Source organism: Aptenodytes patagonicus, chromosome 18 (assembly GCF_965638725.1).
Source record: "Aptenodytes patagonicus chromosome 18, bAptPat1.pri.cur, whole genome shotgun sequence".
Lineage (NCBI taxonomy): Eukaryota > Metazoa > Chordata > Aves > Sphenisciformes > Spheniscidae > Aptenodytes > Aptenodytes patagonicus.
The window spans coordinates 8,271,873-8,286,499 of NC_134966.1; the positions used below are offsets into that span (position 1 = coordinate 8,271,873).

General features: G+C 48.2%; 1 protein-coding gene across 2 annotated transcripts in view; it reads left to right on the plus strand.

The window, feature by feature from the left end:
- The window catches only part of CFAP77 (cilia and flagella associated protein 77), a 61,541-nt gene extending 47,199 nt beyond the window's left edge, over positions 1-14,342 (plus strand). For both annotated transcript variants that reach the window (XM_076355569.1, XM_076355570.1), the window contains 3 exons: positions 2,746-2,848; positions 4,448-4,543; positions 14,097-14,342. In XM_076355569.1, the coding sequence (XP_076211684.1) occupies positions 2,746-2,848; positions 4,448-4,543; positions 14,097-14,165 (268 nt within the window). In that variant the 3' untranslated portion in view covers positions 14,166-14,342. The remainder of the gene's footprint in view (positions 1-2,745; positions 2,849-4,447; positions 4,544-14,096) is intronic.
- Positions 14,343-14,627: the final 285 nt, after the last annotated feature.

Here is a 14,627-nt window from a genome sequence, read left to right on the forward strand (position 1 = left end):
TGCAAATGAGAAATACTGTCACACTGCCAAGCGGCACCGATATCGGGGCCAAAATTCTCCATCCACTCCAATGAGATCAGCATTTGACCTACAAAGAAAAAGCCGCCTTGCTGAAATTTCTCCAGTAACCTTAGTCAAAGAAGCATGTTACCTGATATCCCCTGCTCTTCCCCACTTTCTCAGTATTTCTCTTAAAAGAGGCAGGAAAAGCCAGACGAAGCCTCACGTCCTACAGCCCCACCAGAGCTTACGTGTATAACTAAGCACACGAGTCATTCCCACCGATTTCAAAGAGGCAGTTCATGCGTGTATTATTCCAGGCATGACTCTATACTTTGCTGGATCAGGACTTAAATGCGATTAATCACACAGCAGGGAAGGATCTCTGAAGAGCATCAACCCAAATGTGTCCTTTCAAGCATTTACTTACAAGCCAGCTGTGGACTAATCAGTCATCAACTGGCTGGTCCACTGGAGATGGTAAAAGTCACCTCCATAGAGATGTGAAAACACATTCAGCTACCACAAAAAATCAATAATCAAACACTACGCACAAAGGCTCAATGTTTTCCTGAGTCCCTCCCTGCTATTCCTGCACACCAGGAAAGCTCCTGCCTTGGAGAGCAAAGGGACAGGCCAAAGAAACAAACCCATGTGCAAAGCTCACCATGTGCTTGTGCCAGGACTACCAAAATTTACACCGCGCAACAAGACTGGAGACCCACCCGGACAACAGACACTCGACCACGGGTTTGCCACATCTTTTCTCCTTTGTAAATATTTTGCCCAGCTCTGATCAGTGTGAAAAGCCAAACTGGAAGGGAAAGAACAGGGAGAAGAGGGGAAGACAAAGGGTAAATGTCAGTGTCCCCTTTGGCACCGGGTGTCTCCAGATAACAGTCTGGAGCAGCACAGCTGATTTGTAAGCAAAGCCTTGAAAAGCCCTGCAGCATGTGATCTATGAAACAGGAGGTCTGCAGAAGGATATCTCCTCTGATATGAAAGCCCCCTTGGGATGTATATTGCTGGATCGCACATCTAGTATCATTAGAAAACACGACCATAGATTAGGCTGTTTTGAAGCATGTGGTGTGCAATAATTAAGTAATAAAAGTCACCACAGGGGTGAAGGAACAAGAAACAGAAGAGTTACTATTTGCATATGCGCTGCTGGCGCCCTCCGTGATCATCAAAGATTCTCCAGACTGCTAAAAGCTGGCTGCTACCGATTTTGGACCCACTCCTGCCAAAAGTCACGAAGCACCAGCTCACTCTGTGGTGCATAGGCTCTTTCTGCAGAAAACCACCTTCTGGTGGAGCTGGTGGCCCAGAAGCAGCCCGGCAGTTAGCCCAAGTCCCCAGTGTCTTGTGGCTGGTTCAGACAGGCAGGGAAAGCCCTGCCTTTCTGTTATGGGAGCTGCAGCTGAAGGCACTGCGGGCTACAGGTGGGAGCAGAGCTAGGGCTGATGGCTCCACACTGTCATCATAGGTTGCTGCTGAGATGGGAAAAGTCCCTCCCCAGCAAGGTATGCAAGGACAAGGACCAATAAAACTTAAGCTCGAGGTCCTCCATCACCTTCAAGTGTTTGCTTCTGGGGGAAAAGAATAGCAGCACAACCACAGCAATAAGTGATACGCTGTCCTCAAGGCAAGAACCCTGCTGCTGCCGCTGCCAGTTCTGCCTCCCATGGTGGCTGATGAAGTTAAAGTATCCTTACTTGCAAGGAGCAAGGCTCAACGATTTCAGGCTGCAGCTCTGCCACAAGCTGGTCAGGTTAATGCCGGCTCAGAGCAGCTGAACAGGACACTGGCCAACAAGAAACTGCCTTTTATTTTTAATATTTTTCTAGAATCATGGTCATCTGCAGCTCCTCTCTGCTGCTGTCCCCTCCTGGCCAGGATGCTCCCTGGTACCTGTTTCAAGGGGCAAATACATCTAGTCTGTGCAGCTGAGGCACTAGACCAAGGCTCAGCAGTTCAGCTCCCCTTTCTGCTGCAGACACCTGACCATCTGCATTGAGTCCATTTTTATCCCTATTCAGGTTGCTTAGGACAGCACTTACTCCTCTCACCCAATCCATCATTGCATCTGTTTGCAGCTTTTTTGGTATACCACGGTAGTGATATTTTAATAGCAAAAGCAATGTTCTTTTACCAAAACACACTTTGCACCCAGTGGTTCTTCCCAGGCAGCTGCCATGGCTGTGTCAGTCTGGAGGGGACCCAGCTGGTCTATCTTCAGCTGGTGAGAGCCAGAGCTGCTCCTCTGAGCTCCAGAGTGGCAAAGCAAAGGCCCAGCTCTCTGCTTCTGGACATTGCCCCGCTCAGTGCTTTCATTACCCCCCATTGGGGACCAGCTGGGAAACACTCTTCTGGAGCCATAGCAGGGCCCAAGGTTGAGCTGCAGTCTGTGATGCTCCACAGTCCTTCCAGCACACCGGGGCTTGGACAGAGGTGGTGGTATGGGCCCTACGTATAAGGTATAAGTTGTGCCCATTCTGAGGAATGCCCTAGCACAATCCTGCTGCAGGTTATCTGAAGCACGTGCAGGCTGTGGTGTATTAACTGCAAATGAATGTGGGTTTGAGTCTCTCTGGAGGAAGGAAAAACCTCTCCTAGTGCAAGGGTTTATTCATGTTCTCACCAGTCACGCTTTCCAGGAGCGGAGATGGGCATTCAGCATGGGGAGGTAAAGAGAGTCATTAACCCTGGAGATTATATTCTTGTCTTTTCAATGTTTTCCAGGCCTTGCACTCCCCTTTTTGACCTCCTCCAACACAAATACAAGGATCTGTGGATGGAGCAGCAGAGAGCACTGACAGCAGCCCAGCGAATAGAAAAGAAAAAGGTCATAATACTCCAGCAGTGCTTTCCCTGGCAGTGCACAGCACTGCTACCGGGCATAACCCCCCACTGTCCTACCCCACAATGGATAGACTTCTCCCAGCCATGGGGAGGGCTCTCAGCTGGGAAACCATCCTCCCTGACTACTGGAAGGCTGGTGAAGCCTAACAAAGATCAGCTGCTTCCCAGCCAAGATGAGCCTGGCTCCAGCCAGAGCATGTCCTGTGGGGTGATGCTGTGGGAGCGAACACCAGATGTGCAAATCACAATGTGTGTGCCTGAAAATGCTCTGAGACAAAAGGGAAGGTTGGGGGGCAGGGGGGTTAAGTATTTTTGCATCTGAACATATATGCAGGAGCCGAGCAAACTCTTCAGGGTGCTTTGGCCAAGGCCTTTCAAAAGGCTTGGGTGCCTGTCCCACAGAGATACCTTTCTAGCCATCATTAAGCATCTGTCTGCATCAATATGCCTCTAGTCACAGGTCGCCCAGCTAAACTCCTGTTATCAATTAAAATGGAGGCTCTGGTTCTCTTTGCATCACCGTGATACTAAAAGGCCCTGCTGTAACAATTAGGTTTCAAATTATCTTTGGTATTTATGCCACCCTCATGCCAGGAGCCCTGCAGACCGTCCTTTGGACGGCATCAGCTCTGCTCAGGTTACCTGTGACAGTGGACAAAACAATGGAGCAGCCAACAAGTGTTCAAAAGACCATCACCAGCCCTGATCCTGGCACAGTGTGGTCGATGCCAGCACCCGCAGCAGTTGTTAGAGTGCAACGCTGCGCTGTTAAACATACCAGTGTTGTAATAACATTTAAAAGCAGCCAATGACTGTTTTATTAGTTAATGGCTCAAAGAAGAGTCAAGCTAATATGGTAATGACCAATTTCAATGGGCTTACTGCCATCACAAACTATGCTTTATAGTTGAAGTGCAAGAATACAGTGTTCTTAATTAGCAGCTACTTTATGAATACACAAGCCTAGGATGTTGGAAAGTGCATCCCTACCTTATCTATTAATGACTGATGTTTTTAATCACTAAGTTCCCTCCATCAAGTTTCCGAAGCCTGCAGCCACCAATTACTGAGATAAGCAACACAAACCTACATCCTAGACCACAGAGCAGACAGAGTCCCCTGGGTTTCACACAGCGGCCAAAACATTCACCAGGTACCTGCACTGGCTTGTGCTGGGACTATCAAGCACTGCAAGCTGCAATTAATCAGGAGAGCAACACACACCAGACAGCCAGGAAACCCCCCCATGGTGGGGGTGGTGGAAGTGACTTTCCCAGCTAGTGATGAGCCATTGCTCTAGCTCAGAGCACAGGGCTTCCTGCAGGCAGCGGTCATCTCACTGGGATGCCGTATAAAGCAGACACAGAGCTGGCAGCTGCTCATGTTTTCCTCATCAGTATGTTTTAGATATCAGTATTAGCTACACAGACATGAAAAACTACCCAGATCAGGCACTTCTGATCATCAGTCCAAAGTGACTTTTAGTCTAGTTCATCCCAGTGTCATTACATTGCGTGACACCAACCTGATGTATATAGCTATGCAGTCATTTCAGCCCTTTCTTGTTTACCTTTGGTTACAGAAAGACAAAGTGTGTGAAACTCGCACCACGTTTCTGCGAAAGCAGCCAGTACCCGCAAAGGAGGAGTCCTTCTGGCACCTGCCCCGCTTGGAGAAGGTACGGAGCACTTGACTGAACTCAGGGACACCTTCTAACCTTGCCCACATGCCCTGATAACACCCTTAGCACACAATGAAGGTAGGCACAAGGCTCTTACCTCAGAGGTCCCTGAGACCCAGACCCTAAAATGCTCCCATGCTGGATGTGTTCCATCATCAGCCCCTTTTGGACTTCAGGGTGAGATGCTTTTTGCAGCCGTAAGCCCTGGAAGAAAGGCAGCAGCTGCCCAGATAAGGGCTTAATGACTTACTTTCTAACTTGTGTGCACTTTCATGAGCTTCATCAAATGAGAAGCATCTTTTTGTACCTCCCTGTTAGTACTGGGGTGGCCTTTGCTCTCTGCTGGTATTCCCACAACTGCCCTACACGAGCAAGGCCGTCAGACTTGCATTTTGGTAGCCTGCTGTTTCATCAAGTCTCACCGTAACTAATTCAAACCACACCAGATGTTTCAAGAAGTATTTTTACCCCAAGAACTAGAGATTTCCAGAAAGCCTGCTCTCTTGATACCTCTCTAAACTACCTGATTGACAATATTCACCTTGAGACTGAGCAAAGGGTCTAGCCAGGTTACAGATGTGCGTGACACTTCCTTTAATTGATCCAAATAAGAGCCAAGGTGAAGATTTCTTGTTCTAGCAATGGGATCTAAACATCTCCCTGAATTCATCTGCTCATCCTGCTGTGCTCTGGGGTATTTGTTTGAATTCCGTTAGCTTTGTTTGTGGTGTAAATTACAGGGAAACTTCAAGTGAAGAGCTAGGGGGCATTTTAGGAATGAAGGGAAAAAGAGCTGGGCAAGGGGAATGGAAAGGAGACACCAGAAAGTCTGAAAGCACTGAAACCCTGCAGGGAGTTTACATGGCCAAAATCATATCCAGCATTGATGGATACCACTGCAAAGAGCCTCTCAGCCCTCTGCCCCAGCCCTTGTTCTGATGGAGGGGGTTTTTTTTGCCATGCTGTTGATTTTTAACCGCAGTTTAAAACAACGAAGAAGCCTTGTGGCTTCCTGAAGCTAATTTACTTGTACAAGTTGGAGAGTTTCGACCAAGAAATGTGTTTTGCACCACCTTGATGTATTCCTCTTACATCCTGTCTAAGACTGTCCGATTAGCATATGTCAGTAATCATTTATCCTCGCTGCCTGTCAGCACAGAGCTGCTGCTGCGGCTAGTGTCAGGGAAAGAACATGACCGATCGCTGTTAAACAGATTGTGTAAGTCACACGAGATACTGGGGCAAGCCTCCTCTTTAGAGCTCCTCTCACCCCAGACCTTTCCATCACTATTCATTTTTCAGCCTGTGTTTTTCTTCATGCTTTCCCTTTTGTTTCATCCATGACCGTGGTTGTGTTCCTTCCCCCCAGCCACAGCTCTCAAACCTCCGAGTCTTTTCTTCTCTCTGCCTTTCTCCTTCTCCTCTTCCCTTCCTTCCCAGGAGCAGCATCCAGGGGAGGAGGGACAGCTCATTTTGCAGAGCCTCTGCAGATTTTCTATACTCCTCCTTCGTCATTACATTAACCTGGAAGGTTTGCCTGGCCCCAGCTGCAGATCTAACAGGCACAGCCCATGTTAGAACTTGGATCAGGAAAGTCATTGCTCAGTTGAGTTTTAGTGCATGGTTTCTTCCACAAAAAAATAAGTTCTCTTGAACATCCATAAACATTTACCCAGTTAAAAGCAGTACAACCCAGAGAAAGTTGATGGTTCCCAAAGACTTGGGAACCTCCAAACTGCGCTTTAACCGTCTCTGTAAAGTTAGGTTCTACATAGGTGGTGGTGGAATGGCCTTGAAAGGCAAACTGCCCTAACCCTTCAATCAAACCCAGGGACTCTAGGAATCACTCTTATCAAGCCCTCCAAAGGTGACAACAGAGCAGTGCTCCAAAGAGGTGAGGGAGCTTGTTCTTGCAGTGTTTCTGTCCTCATGAAATCTCTTTCTCAGACTCTTCCATGGTGATGGATAATCTTACAGCTTTTTTAAGACTTGATCACCTGGGGAAGACAGCCATTAGCACTGACCACTGTAGGCAGTTTACCAAAACACTGTCTTTAATCCATATAACACCCCCATCCTACTGTGCGAGCTGGAAAAGCAACCACAAAAATATCATTTTACAGAAGGCTTGTTAGCAGACTCCCATCTGCATATTATTTCCTACCAGCCTTCAGTGACATTGTGCTGCTCTGGCCATTACAGAAGATGCTCGTGACCTGGGAACAACTTCAAACTCTGGGCAAGAACATACGGAGACTCCATTGCCCTGACCACAGCCGTGCTTTGGACTATCTTTCCATGTGACCTGAGGCTAGTGCAAGGGTGGCAACATGTCCTCAAGCCACTCATCCTTCTCGTTGCTCAGTTGCTGCCTGTCACCTGCATGATGCCTTTCAGTCTGGCCTGCTCTGGGCCTGGGGGGAGCAATGCAGAGCACCCTGCTACTGAGATGGTTGTAACCCAAAGCAGGGGGCAGCAGGAAGATGAGATTTTTGTTCCTTTAGACCCATAAAAAAATCAACAAGGAGGATTTTTCTATTTCCATCCTGACCCCTTACAGAGAGCCGCAGAAACTGGTTGTGGATGTCACTACTGGCTCTTAAACTGGACTTTCTGTTCAGTCCCTGCAAGACTATCCCCTGGCACCATGCTTAGAGCTTGCGGAGGAAGTGGAAGAGAAGAAAACAAAGGAGCTTTGCCCTCCCCACTAATTGCCTCTGCTTGCTCCCTACATTGCCAAGGCTGCATGACATTACATAGTCATCCAGTCAGTAAAGTATAGACAAATTGACTGTATTTTCATTTGGATTTAGGTTTCAGCCCCACTGCTTTAGAATAATGGCCCACGCTATTAAGCTAACCGGGTGATTTACAGGCTCTCCCACACCGGGTCATTGCTCCTGCTCCACGTCTCGCTCTGGAGGACCGACCTGGCATGTGGTCTCCTGGGCCCTCCAGCTCGCTGAGACAAACAGGTCGCAGGGAGCAGGCAGTTCATTAGGGAAAGTTGCTGAATTGGAGGGGGGTTTTTTTGGTTTTTTGTTTACAAAACCAAACAGAAGTTAACTCCTTACTCACCTCAGCAAGATGCTTCTACTGCCCTCCTCTTCCTCAGTTACCCCCCAAGGCAAAGAGCCTCTGCCTTGCTCTGCCTACAGTGACATGATTCCTGGGCTCAGGTTTTGCCAACGTGGCTGGGACTATACACCAAGACTTCATTTCTTCGTAGATGTAGACATTCCCTGGGGACTGTACCTCAGACACCCAGCATGGACATAAGTAAATACTCCTGCCCCCATGCTCATGAGATGTGTCCTGTCCCTGTGTCACTCATCGTTAGCATCATGCTGGCCCAGGCAGAATGACATCCCTGGTGTCAACCAAACTCTGGAAAGGATGTTGCTGCTGAAATACAGCATCCCCACAGCCCTGCCTGTGCCAGCCCTGGGTGAGGCTCCAGCTACCTCCATCTGAATATTTGGTAGTCACAATACAAACCAATAAAGTCAACGCTGGCCACTCCACAATAGATTTCCAGGGCTCTGTCAAGTCAATCCAGAAGGACTCTGGTAGCGACACCTCATGCAGCAGAATTCACCCGTGTGTCAAAATAGCTCCGTGCACCGCGTGTCACTGACACACACCAGGGTTTTTCCTTTGCTCATTAGAGAATTCCAACTTGCACAGACATTCAAGGTGGCTTTGCAGGAAGAATAGTCTTGTTTACTTGACCAAACAGGGGGAGGAAAGAAAATGCAGCAACTTTGGACAACACTTTTGTCAACATGCACTGCCTTCCCGAGCAGATGAAACGAGCTGTGCTCAATGCGCGATATGAATAAGCGATAAGCAATTGACGAGCAAGTGTTCGGGTACCTTGGCAAAAGACTTAATTTGCAACCTGGCACAAAATCAAAGGCTCTGTCAACGGCTGAGCGGCTCTCCTGCGTATGCCTTGCATTACCTGGGAAAGCTCTGTCAGGTAAATTTCCACTGAAAGTAATTAGAGGAATCCCCACTGTATAAACTTTGCAGCAAAATTCTGGGCTCCAGAATTTGATTCTCACCAGGGATCCGATATCTGCTCACAGCCTGATCCTTCATCAGAATTAACAGTTGAGGTTTAACACATACACACAAAAATGTTCCACATTTTTTTTTAATGCCTTACCTCTATTTTTGTCTAAAGAGCTGAACTGACAAGCACAGCTCATGTAATCTTGCAACTGTTGTTTCCTCAGAAAAGCCATAGATTCTGCTTAAATAACCTAGGTTTGATACATGCAGCACATGGTGGGCTGGCTTTTCAGATACAGCATTTATCCTCCCAGGTTTGAGGGCAGCAAAACTTCATGGAGCTGGAGTGTTATAAAACTTGTCTCCTGGGGCCTAAATAGTGCTTAAAGAATAAAGCAATGAGTTCAAGAGCTTTCTGTCACCGTGGTACCAGATCAAACCTCCTTTCAGCTGGGATTTTTGGCTGACCAAAAAAAAAAATCAGTGTCACCTGATGGCTGTTCAATGGCCACCACAACTTGGTAGGTCCCAGCCCAGCAGTGACAATCAGTGGCCATCGGTACTGACCAGCCTACAACAGGCACAATGCAAAAAGAAAATACAACGCCCTGCAGGGTTCCAAGTGGGCAGCAGAGACCCAGCTACCCTGAGCACGATCCCTGCACATCTCCACTGGGACCACAGCAGAGATGTCACCTCCCGCACCGCAGCCATTCTGCGATTAAATGCAGGCTCTGGGCCCCAGTCACCATCACTACATTTTCTTGCAGATTCTGCAGGTTTTCTTGTTTTGCCTAACAGCTGAAGCTTCCAGCAATGCAATTGCTCAAATCACAGCAAAGCATTTTCATGGTCCAGCCTTTCCCAGTATCCCTTTGCACATGCCCTGGACATGCAACCTCTCCGTCACACCTTAACGCTGCCCTCCGCCATGCTCAGCCCTTCCTCATGTCTCCCTCAGAGAGGTGGTAACCCATCATTCCTCTGCCATTTTCATTGCTCTCCTAATTGACACAAGAAAACACCACCCCTCCCTGTGCAGCCTTACAGCCTGGACCATCTCCAGGGCAGGCTCCACCTGCATCCAAGCCCTGGTGTCCAAAGGCAGCACAAGCAACTGTTGGCAACCAATGCCCATTGCTGTTATGGAGATATTCACCCATGAAGGAACAAATTTGGGATGCTTGCAGCCTCACGGCTTGCAGTAGAGTAAAACCACACACGCTGTGTTGGGTTACAGGTGAGCACCTACCACTGCTTTCGGTGCTACCTACCATTTCGTACACAAATCCACAGACCTGCTTTTTAAACGGACTTGGGTTTTCATTCACGGACCCATTCTGCCTTCTGCAGAGATGCTATTTGCCAACAGACAACTTAGTTTGAAGTAAAACTCTTGCCTGGCATGAAAAGGGTCAGGATTCAAATCTCAGAAACACTTGAGGTCAGTGCAAAAGCTGCCAGTTCTGGTCTGACCCCAGGACATCTGCCAAGGGCGACACAGGCTGGGTTACAGCTCCAACGGGTTAATTCTCCTTTACTCACACTATTGCCCAGACCAAGTGACCAGTGAACTCCAGCAAACATCTGCGGCCCTTATTTTCAGGAAGCAAAAAAAAAATCCCAAATCTCCATGGGGCATTAAATACAGCAGCCAAAAATTGCTGAGCACTTTTTGAAACCTTCCTGGGTCTGAAGCAAATAAGGATCATTTAGCCCAGACTCCCTCACCCTGCATTTCCCTACGTTCTTGGAATTAGAAAGGTGGGGAGAGAAAATCAACCCCATTCATTAAACCGGTTAAGTGCGCTACTGCCAGGAAAAGCCACAGTATTTGTAACCCTAATAATCCAACGCGCACCTCTGAGCGCAGCTCATCTTGGACAGAATAACGTCTGTTTTAAAAATACCTGCCTCTCCCTAACTTGTCATGGCATTTGTTGACAACCCTATTGAAAGCCACTCTCAATGCAGCTGTGAAGGATCTTTCAGCACCTCTTTCTCTTTCCTAGACAGTTTTTGAAAGGGAGGGGAGGAAAAAAAAAGCCATCAATACAGGGGGAAAAAGGCATCAGCAGCCAACATCGGCTGATGAAGCACCTCACCTGGGCCCCCAGCGCACCGCCTCCAATTAAATCAAAATGGTTTGTTTTTAATGGTCTTTTACACTGACAAGTGGGCTATCATTCCAGGCCTAGAGAGCTGTCAGGGAGCCGAGGCAAATCCTCCGTTGATAATGCCCAATGCTTCCAATTAGGAGCCGAGGCCGCTCCTGGCGCACTAACGATTCCCCAGCCTCCCCCAAGGCCCCTTCGGCGCTGGCTGTTTCGTCTTCCCTCTTCCTCCGCCGCAAATTACTGACACAAAACGGAGGCGCCCCGGTGCCTCCTCACCACGCCGGGCCCCGGCCCTGTTGGATTTAATGAGGCAATGGAAGTTTTTGCGGATCTTTCGCTAAATTCTTTTCTTGTTTGACAGCTGCTTGAGTGTTGACCTTATAAAAGATTTAGTGTTTCTCATTATTTTCTGTCAAGCTTTACAAGTGATAGCTTCACGGATATCATTTGCATCTCGATGTGCGCGCGCACGCGTGTTTTTTTGTCTGTACGGGGATGCTCGGCGTGGCGTGCGTCAGTGTGTACACCCTACCCCTCTCCGTATTGTCTATTTTATTCCCTCCTCTGCCCTGAAAAAAAATCTACAAACATGGCACTGTTGTTTTGGGGGAAAAAACAAAACAGGAGAGGACTTAAAAGGCCCAGGATTTGTTAGAGTCCTGTAAATGAGGGAGGTTTTGAAAAAGGAATAGAGATTGGTTTCCTGTAAAGAGAGCTCAAGAAAGTGTTTTGTCACCCGCTAAAAGGATTCGATCAAATGGATGATGGAGAAACTAGGCTGAGTCTAGAGGCAGCTTTGTTGTTAAAGTGAAAAATCATACAAGGCTGGGAAGCTGCCTTTGAGAGGCGGGCAGAGCCAGGCAGGTGCTGGGAGAGGAGCAGGTACAGCCACATCTCCCTGCAGCCGGGCATGGGTCCTTCCAGGGCAGGAGGAGAGCCTGGTGCTGCTTAATACTTGCTTCGGCCCTTTTCATGAGTTCATTCTCAACACCTCCCACAAGTCAGCACAAACCATTTAATCCAACTACGTCAATTAAAACTTCCCCCCCTCCCAGTGCGACTCTTATTTACCTCTCCCCCCCAGAAGCTAATTTTAACTGACCACCCAAGGGTGCTCACAGTGCCCAGCAGCTATGGCACACACACCCCAGCACCCACCTCAGTGTCAACAAGCCCAACACCAACAGGACCCACGAAATCCCAGTCTCTGGGGTATGTGCTCTGCTGTCATGAGGGGAGCTCTGCCTTCCCTGTACCAGCTTAGCCTTTCCGCATCTCACATGTGATTTATTAGTCCTCCATTAACAGACCTGCTTCTGCTTGCAACATGCATGTGGTTGTACTAATGCTTGACAAGCCATCATTTACAGTCCTTCGATTTCAAACATTATCATAACTGAGAAACCCAAATGAAAATAACCCCCAAATACATATTTAAGTTTTAGGAGTGATAAGGGTTTTTTTTATTGCCCCTCATTCTTTAAAGCAAGCACTGACATTACAACGTCCCGGCTGCAAGTGTCCTGCAGGTTTTAATTTGTCAATAACAAATGCAGCGAACAACAGCAAAACACTGCTTCTAATCAGCAGCTGACAACCGTTGCAGCTCCATCATCCTGCAAGGAAAACCACCAAGCTTGTGCCTACAAACTGTATTCCTGTCCTGCTACAGCCGATGCTCCAAATCCACGACTCAGACAAAATCCTGGCATAACAGCCCGTAACCACATCAGAGTAATGGTAAAGATCATCAGCTGTCTCTAGAGGAAGTACCTTTGGGTTCATCATTTAAAATATGAATTAGAAGAATCAGAGATGAGGATTCATCACTGGCACTGACTTCTCAACACCAGTCTCTGTCATAATAAGACCTTTGACCCAAGGACACCCTTATCTTGACTCTAATTACTGGCCTGGGACTAATCCATACTTCTCAACTGTCCCTCATTATGAGGGGGTTTCTCATTTTTTAAAATAGCACTTGTCCCCTGTCCTACACCTGGTGCTTCCCACTTACTCATGCTGAGGGCAGAAGCTGGCATCCCTCACAACTTTGTCAAGGGCTCTGCTAATTTTAATTACTGCCAGTTGTGGCTCAGTGTGACATTTCTCACCTGGGAGCTTTGTACCAAGACTGGAGTGAATAAACTGCTGTTTCCTCCCCTGCAGCTTCAACCCAATCCCAGGCAGAAATTTCCCCCTGCCCGGTTCCCAGCGCTGGTGGGCAGGGAGCGCGAGGGGGAAGGCAGAGGCACATTCAAGAGAAGCAGCTCAGCTGTCCTTGTCTGCAGGCACTGGATTTTTCTAACAGTCCCAGCTCTGAGGGAAAAACTCCTGCACCATTAATGGGAGGTTGGAGTTGGCCCGGCTGGCGATTGTTCCTGCCAGCTCCCAGGGGCTGCCCACCTACTTTAGCAGCCCTCGGTTCTGCCTCCCCCACCTTTCCCTCCCGGAGGGGGGTTATGTCACCACTGCTACTTGTGAGAAAGCAAAAACATTCAGAAACAACCGTCTGAAGTTAGGCACTCAAATGCATATTCAAGTACCTGAACGCCTTCCTCCAGAGAGGGAATAGCTAAATAAGCTTTGTTTGTCTTGATTAATGAGATCACTAGCAAGCTTTTCAGGGAAAAGTCTGCTGTGTTTTTTTACATATGCAAAACCTGACATCCAGCCAGCCAGAGCAGGGTGGGGGAAGCGGGAGGCAGCTCAGCACATCTACACAAGGCAGATATATGGCACAAGGAATTGTGTCGGGGCAGGTAAAGCCCGTGGCCCCCCATGGTAAACCCATTCCGTACATGAAGACATTCGCACACCTCAGTAACTCTGCGTCTACTGTATGGGTTTGCCACGTGCAGCTGTGTGTAAACCCCACCGCTCACCCCAAAGGGCCCTGGGACCTTTCTCCCCTGGGTGACTTCCCCTTTGTTTATTTGTCATGGGCATCTGTTCACCCCCTCAAAGGTGATTCCTTGGGAAAGGATGCTCTTGTGTTTGTCAGGCAGGGCATGCACGAGTCCCTGACCCCGACCGGGGCTTCCCTGGGAGCTCCGAGCCCATCCTGGCCCCCTCAGTGAAGCACACAAGCAAGTCCTGTGTTGTAGAAAACAAGGCATATTTATTTCAGGATCCATCTTAAGGCATGCCCGCATTTGAAAGTGTCAGACAACCAACACACCATAGTGAGGTTACAGGATCTTGTTACTAGAGCAGAATAAGAATCTCCTGAAGTCAATCAGAAAACTAGTCCTCATTTTAGACAGGTTAAGTTAACTTCAGCTGGAGCAACGTCTCCCAAACAAGCAAAGAACCCTTGCGCTAATCTGCAGGGTCTGCCCTCTTTGTACTACAACCTATTTTCTTTGGCCAGCTGCTCGCTGTAACCAATCGTCTGTCTGCTTCTTTCTTCATAGGTTGGGCCTCATCTCAGTACTTTTCCAGACCGCGACACTCGTAAAAAGGCATTCAGTGCCTCCCATTGAGAAGTGCCTGTGAGACGTGGTCCCCTTCCCCAGAGCATCCACGCAGTGAGGACCGCAGCACCGTGCTGGGCACCACAGCCCTTAGACCCTGCAACAGCCATAGGCGATAGGCTTTCTCTCTGGTTTTAAAGTTATGCTAATGCAGTTACAGCCAAATAAATCATAAATATGAGAGGAATGATTCTATCTCAGCCTGCTCATTGCTTCGTGTCAGATGCACAGCACCTTACTCAGCCTGATCACCACAACTCTCATCGTGCTCAAGGTAACAACACTCACAACGGGAACAGGGCAGTGTTCGCACCAGTACAGCCCCAGAGGGAAAGCAGGACAGTCTCCTTCACTGCCTGTTCTGAACAAATATACTAAATGCAACCATATCCCAGGCAATATCAAGTCTATAATATCTCATGATCTATCAGTCCTTCTCATTTCATTGCCAAGCAAGCTCCCCATCACTGC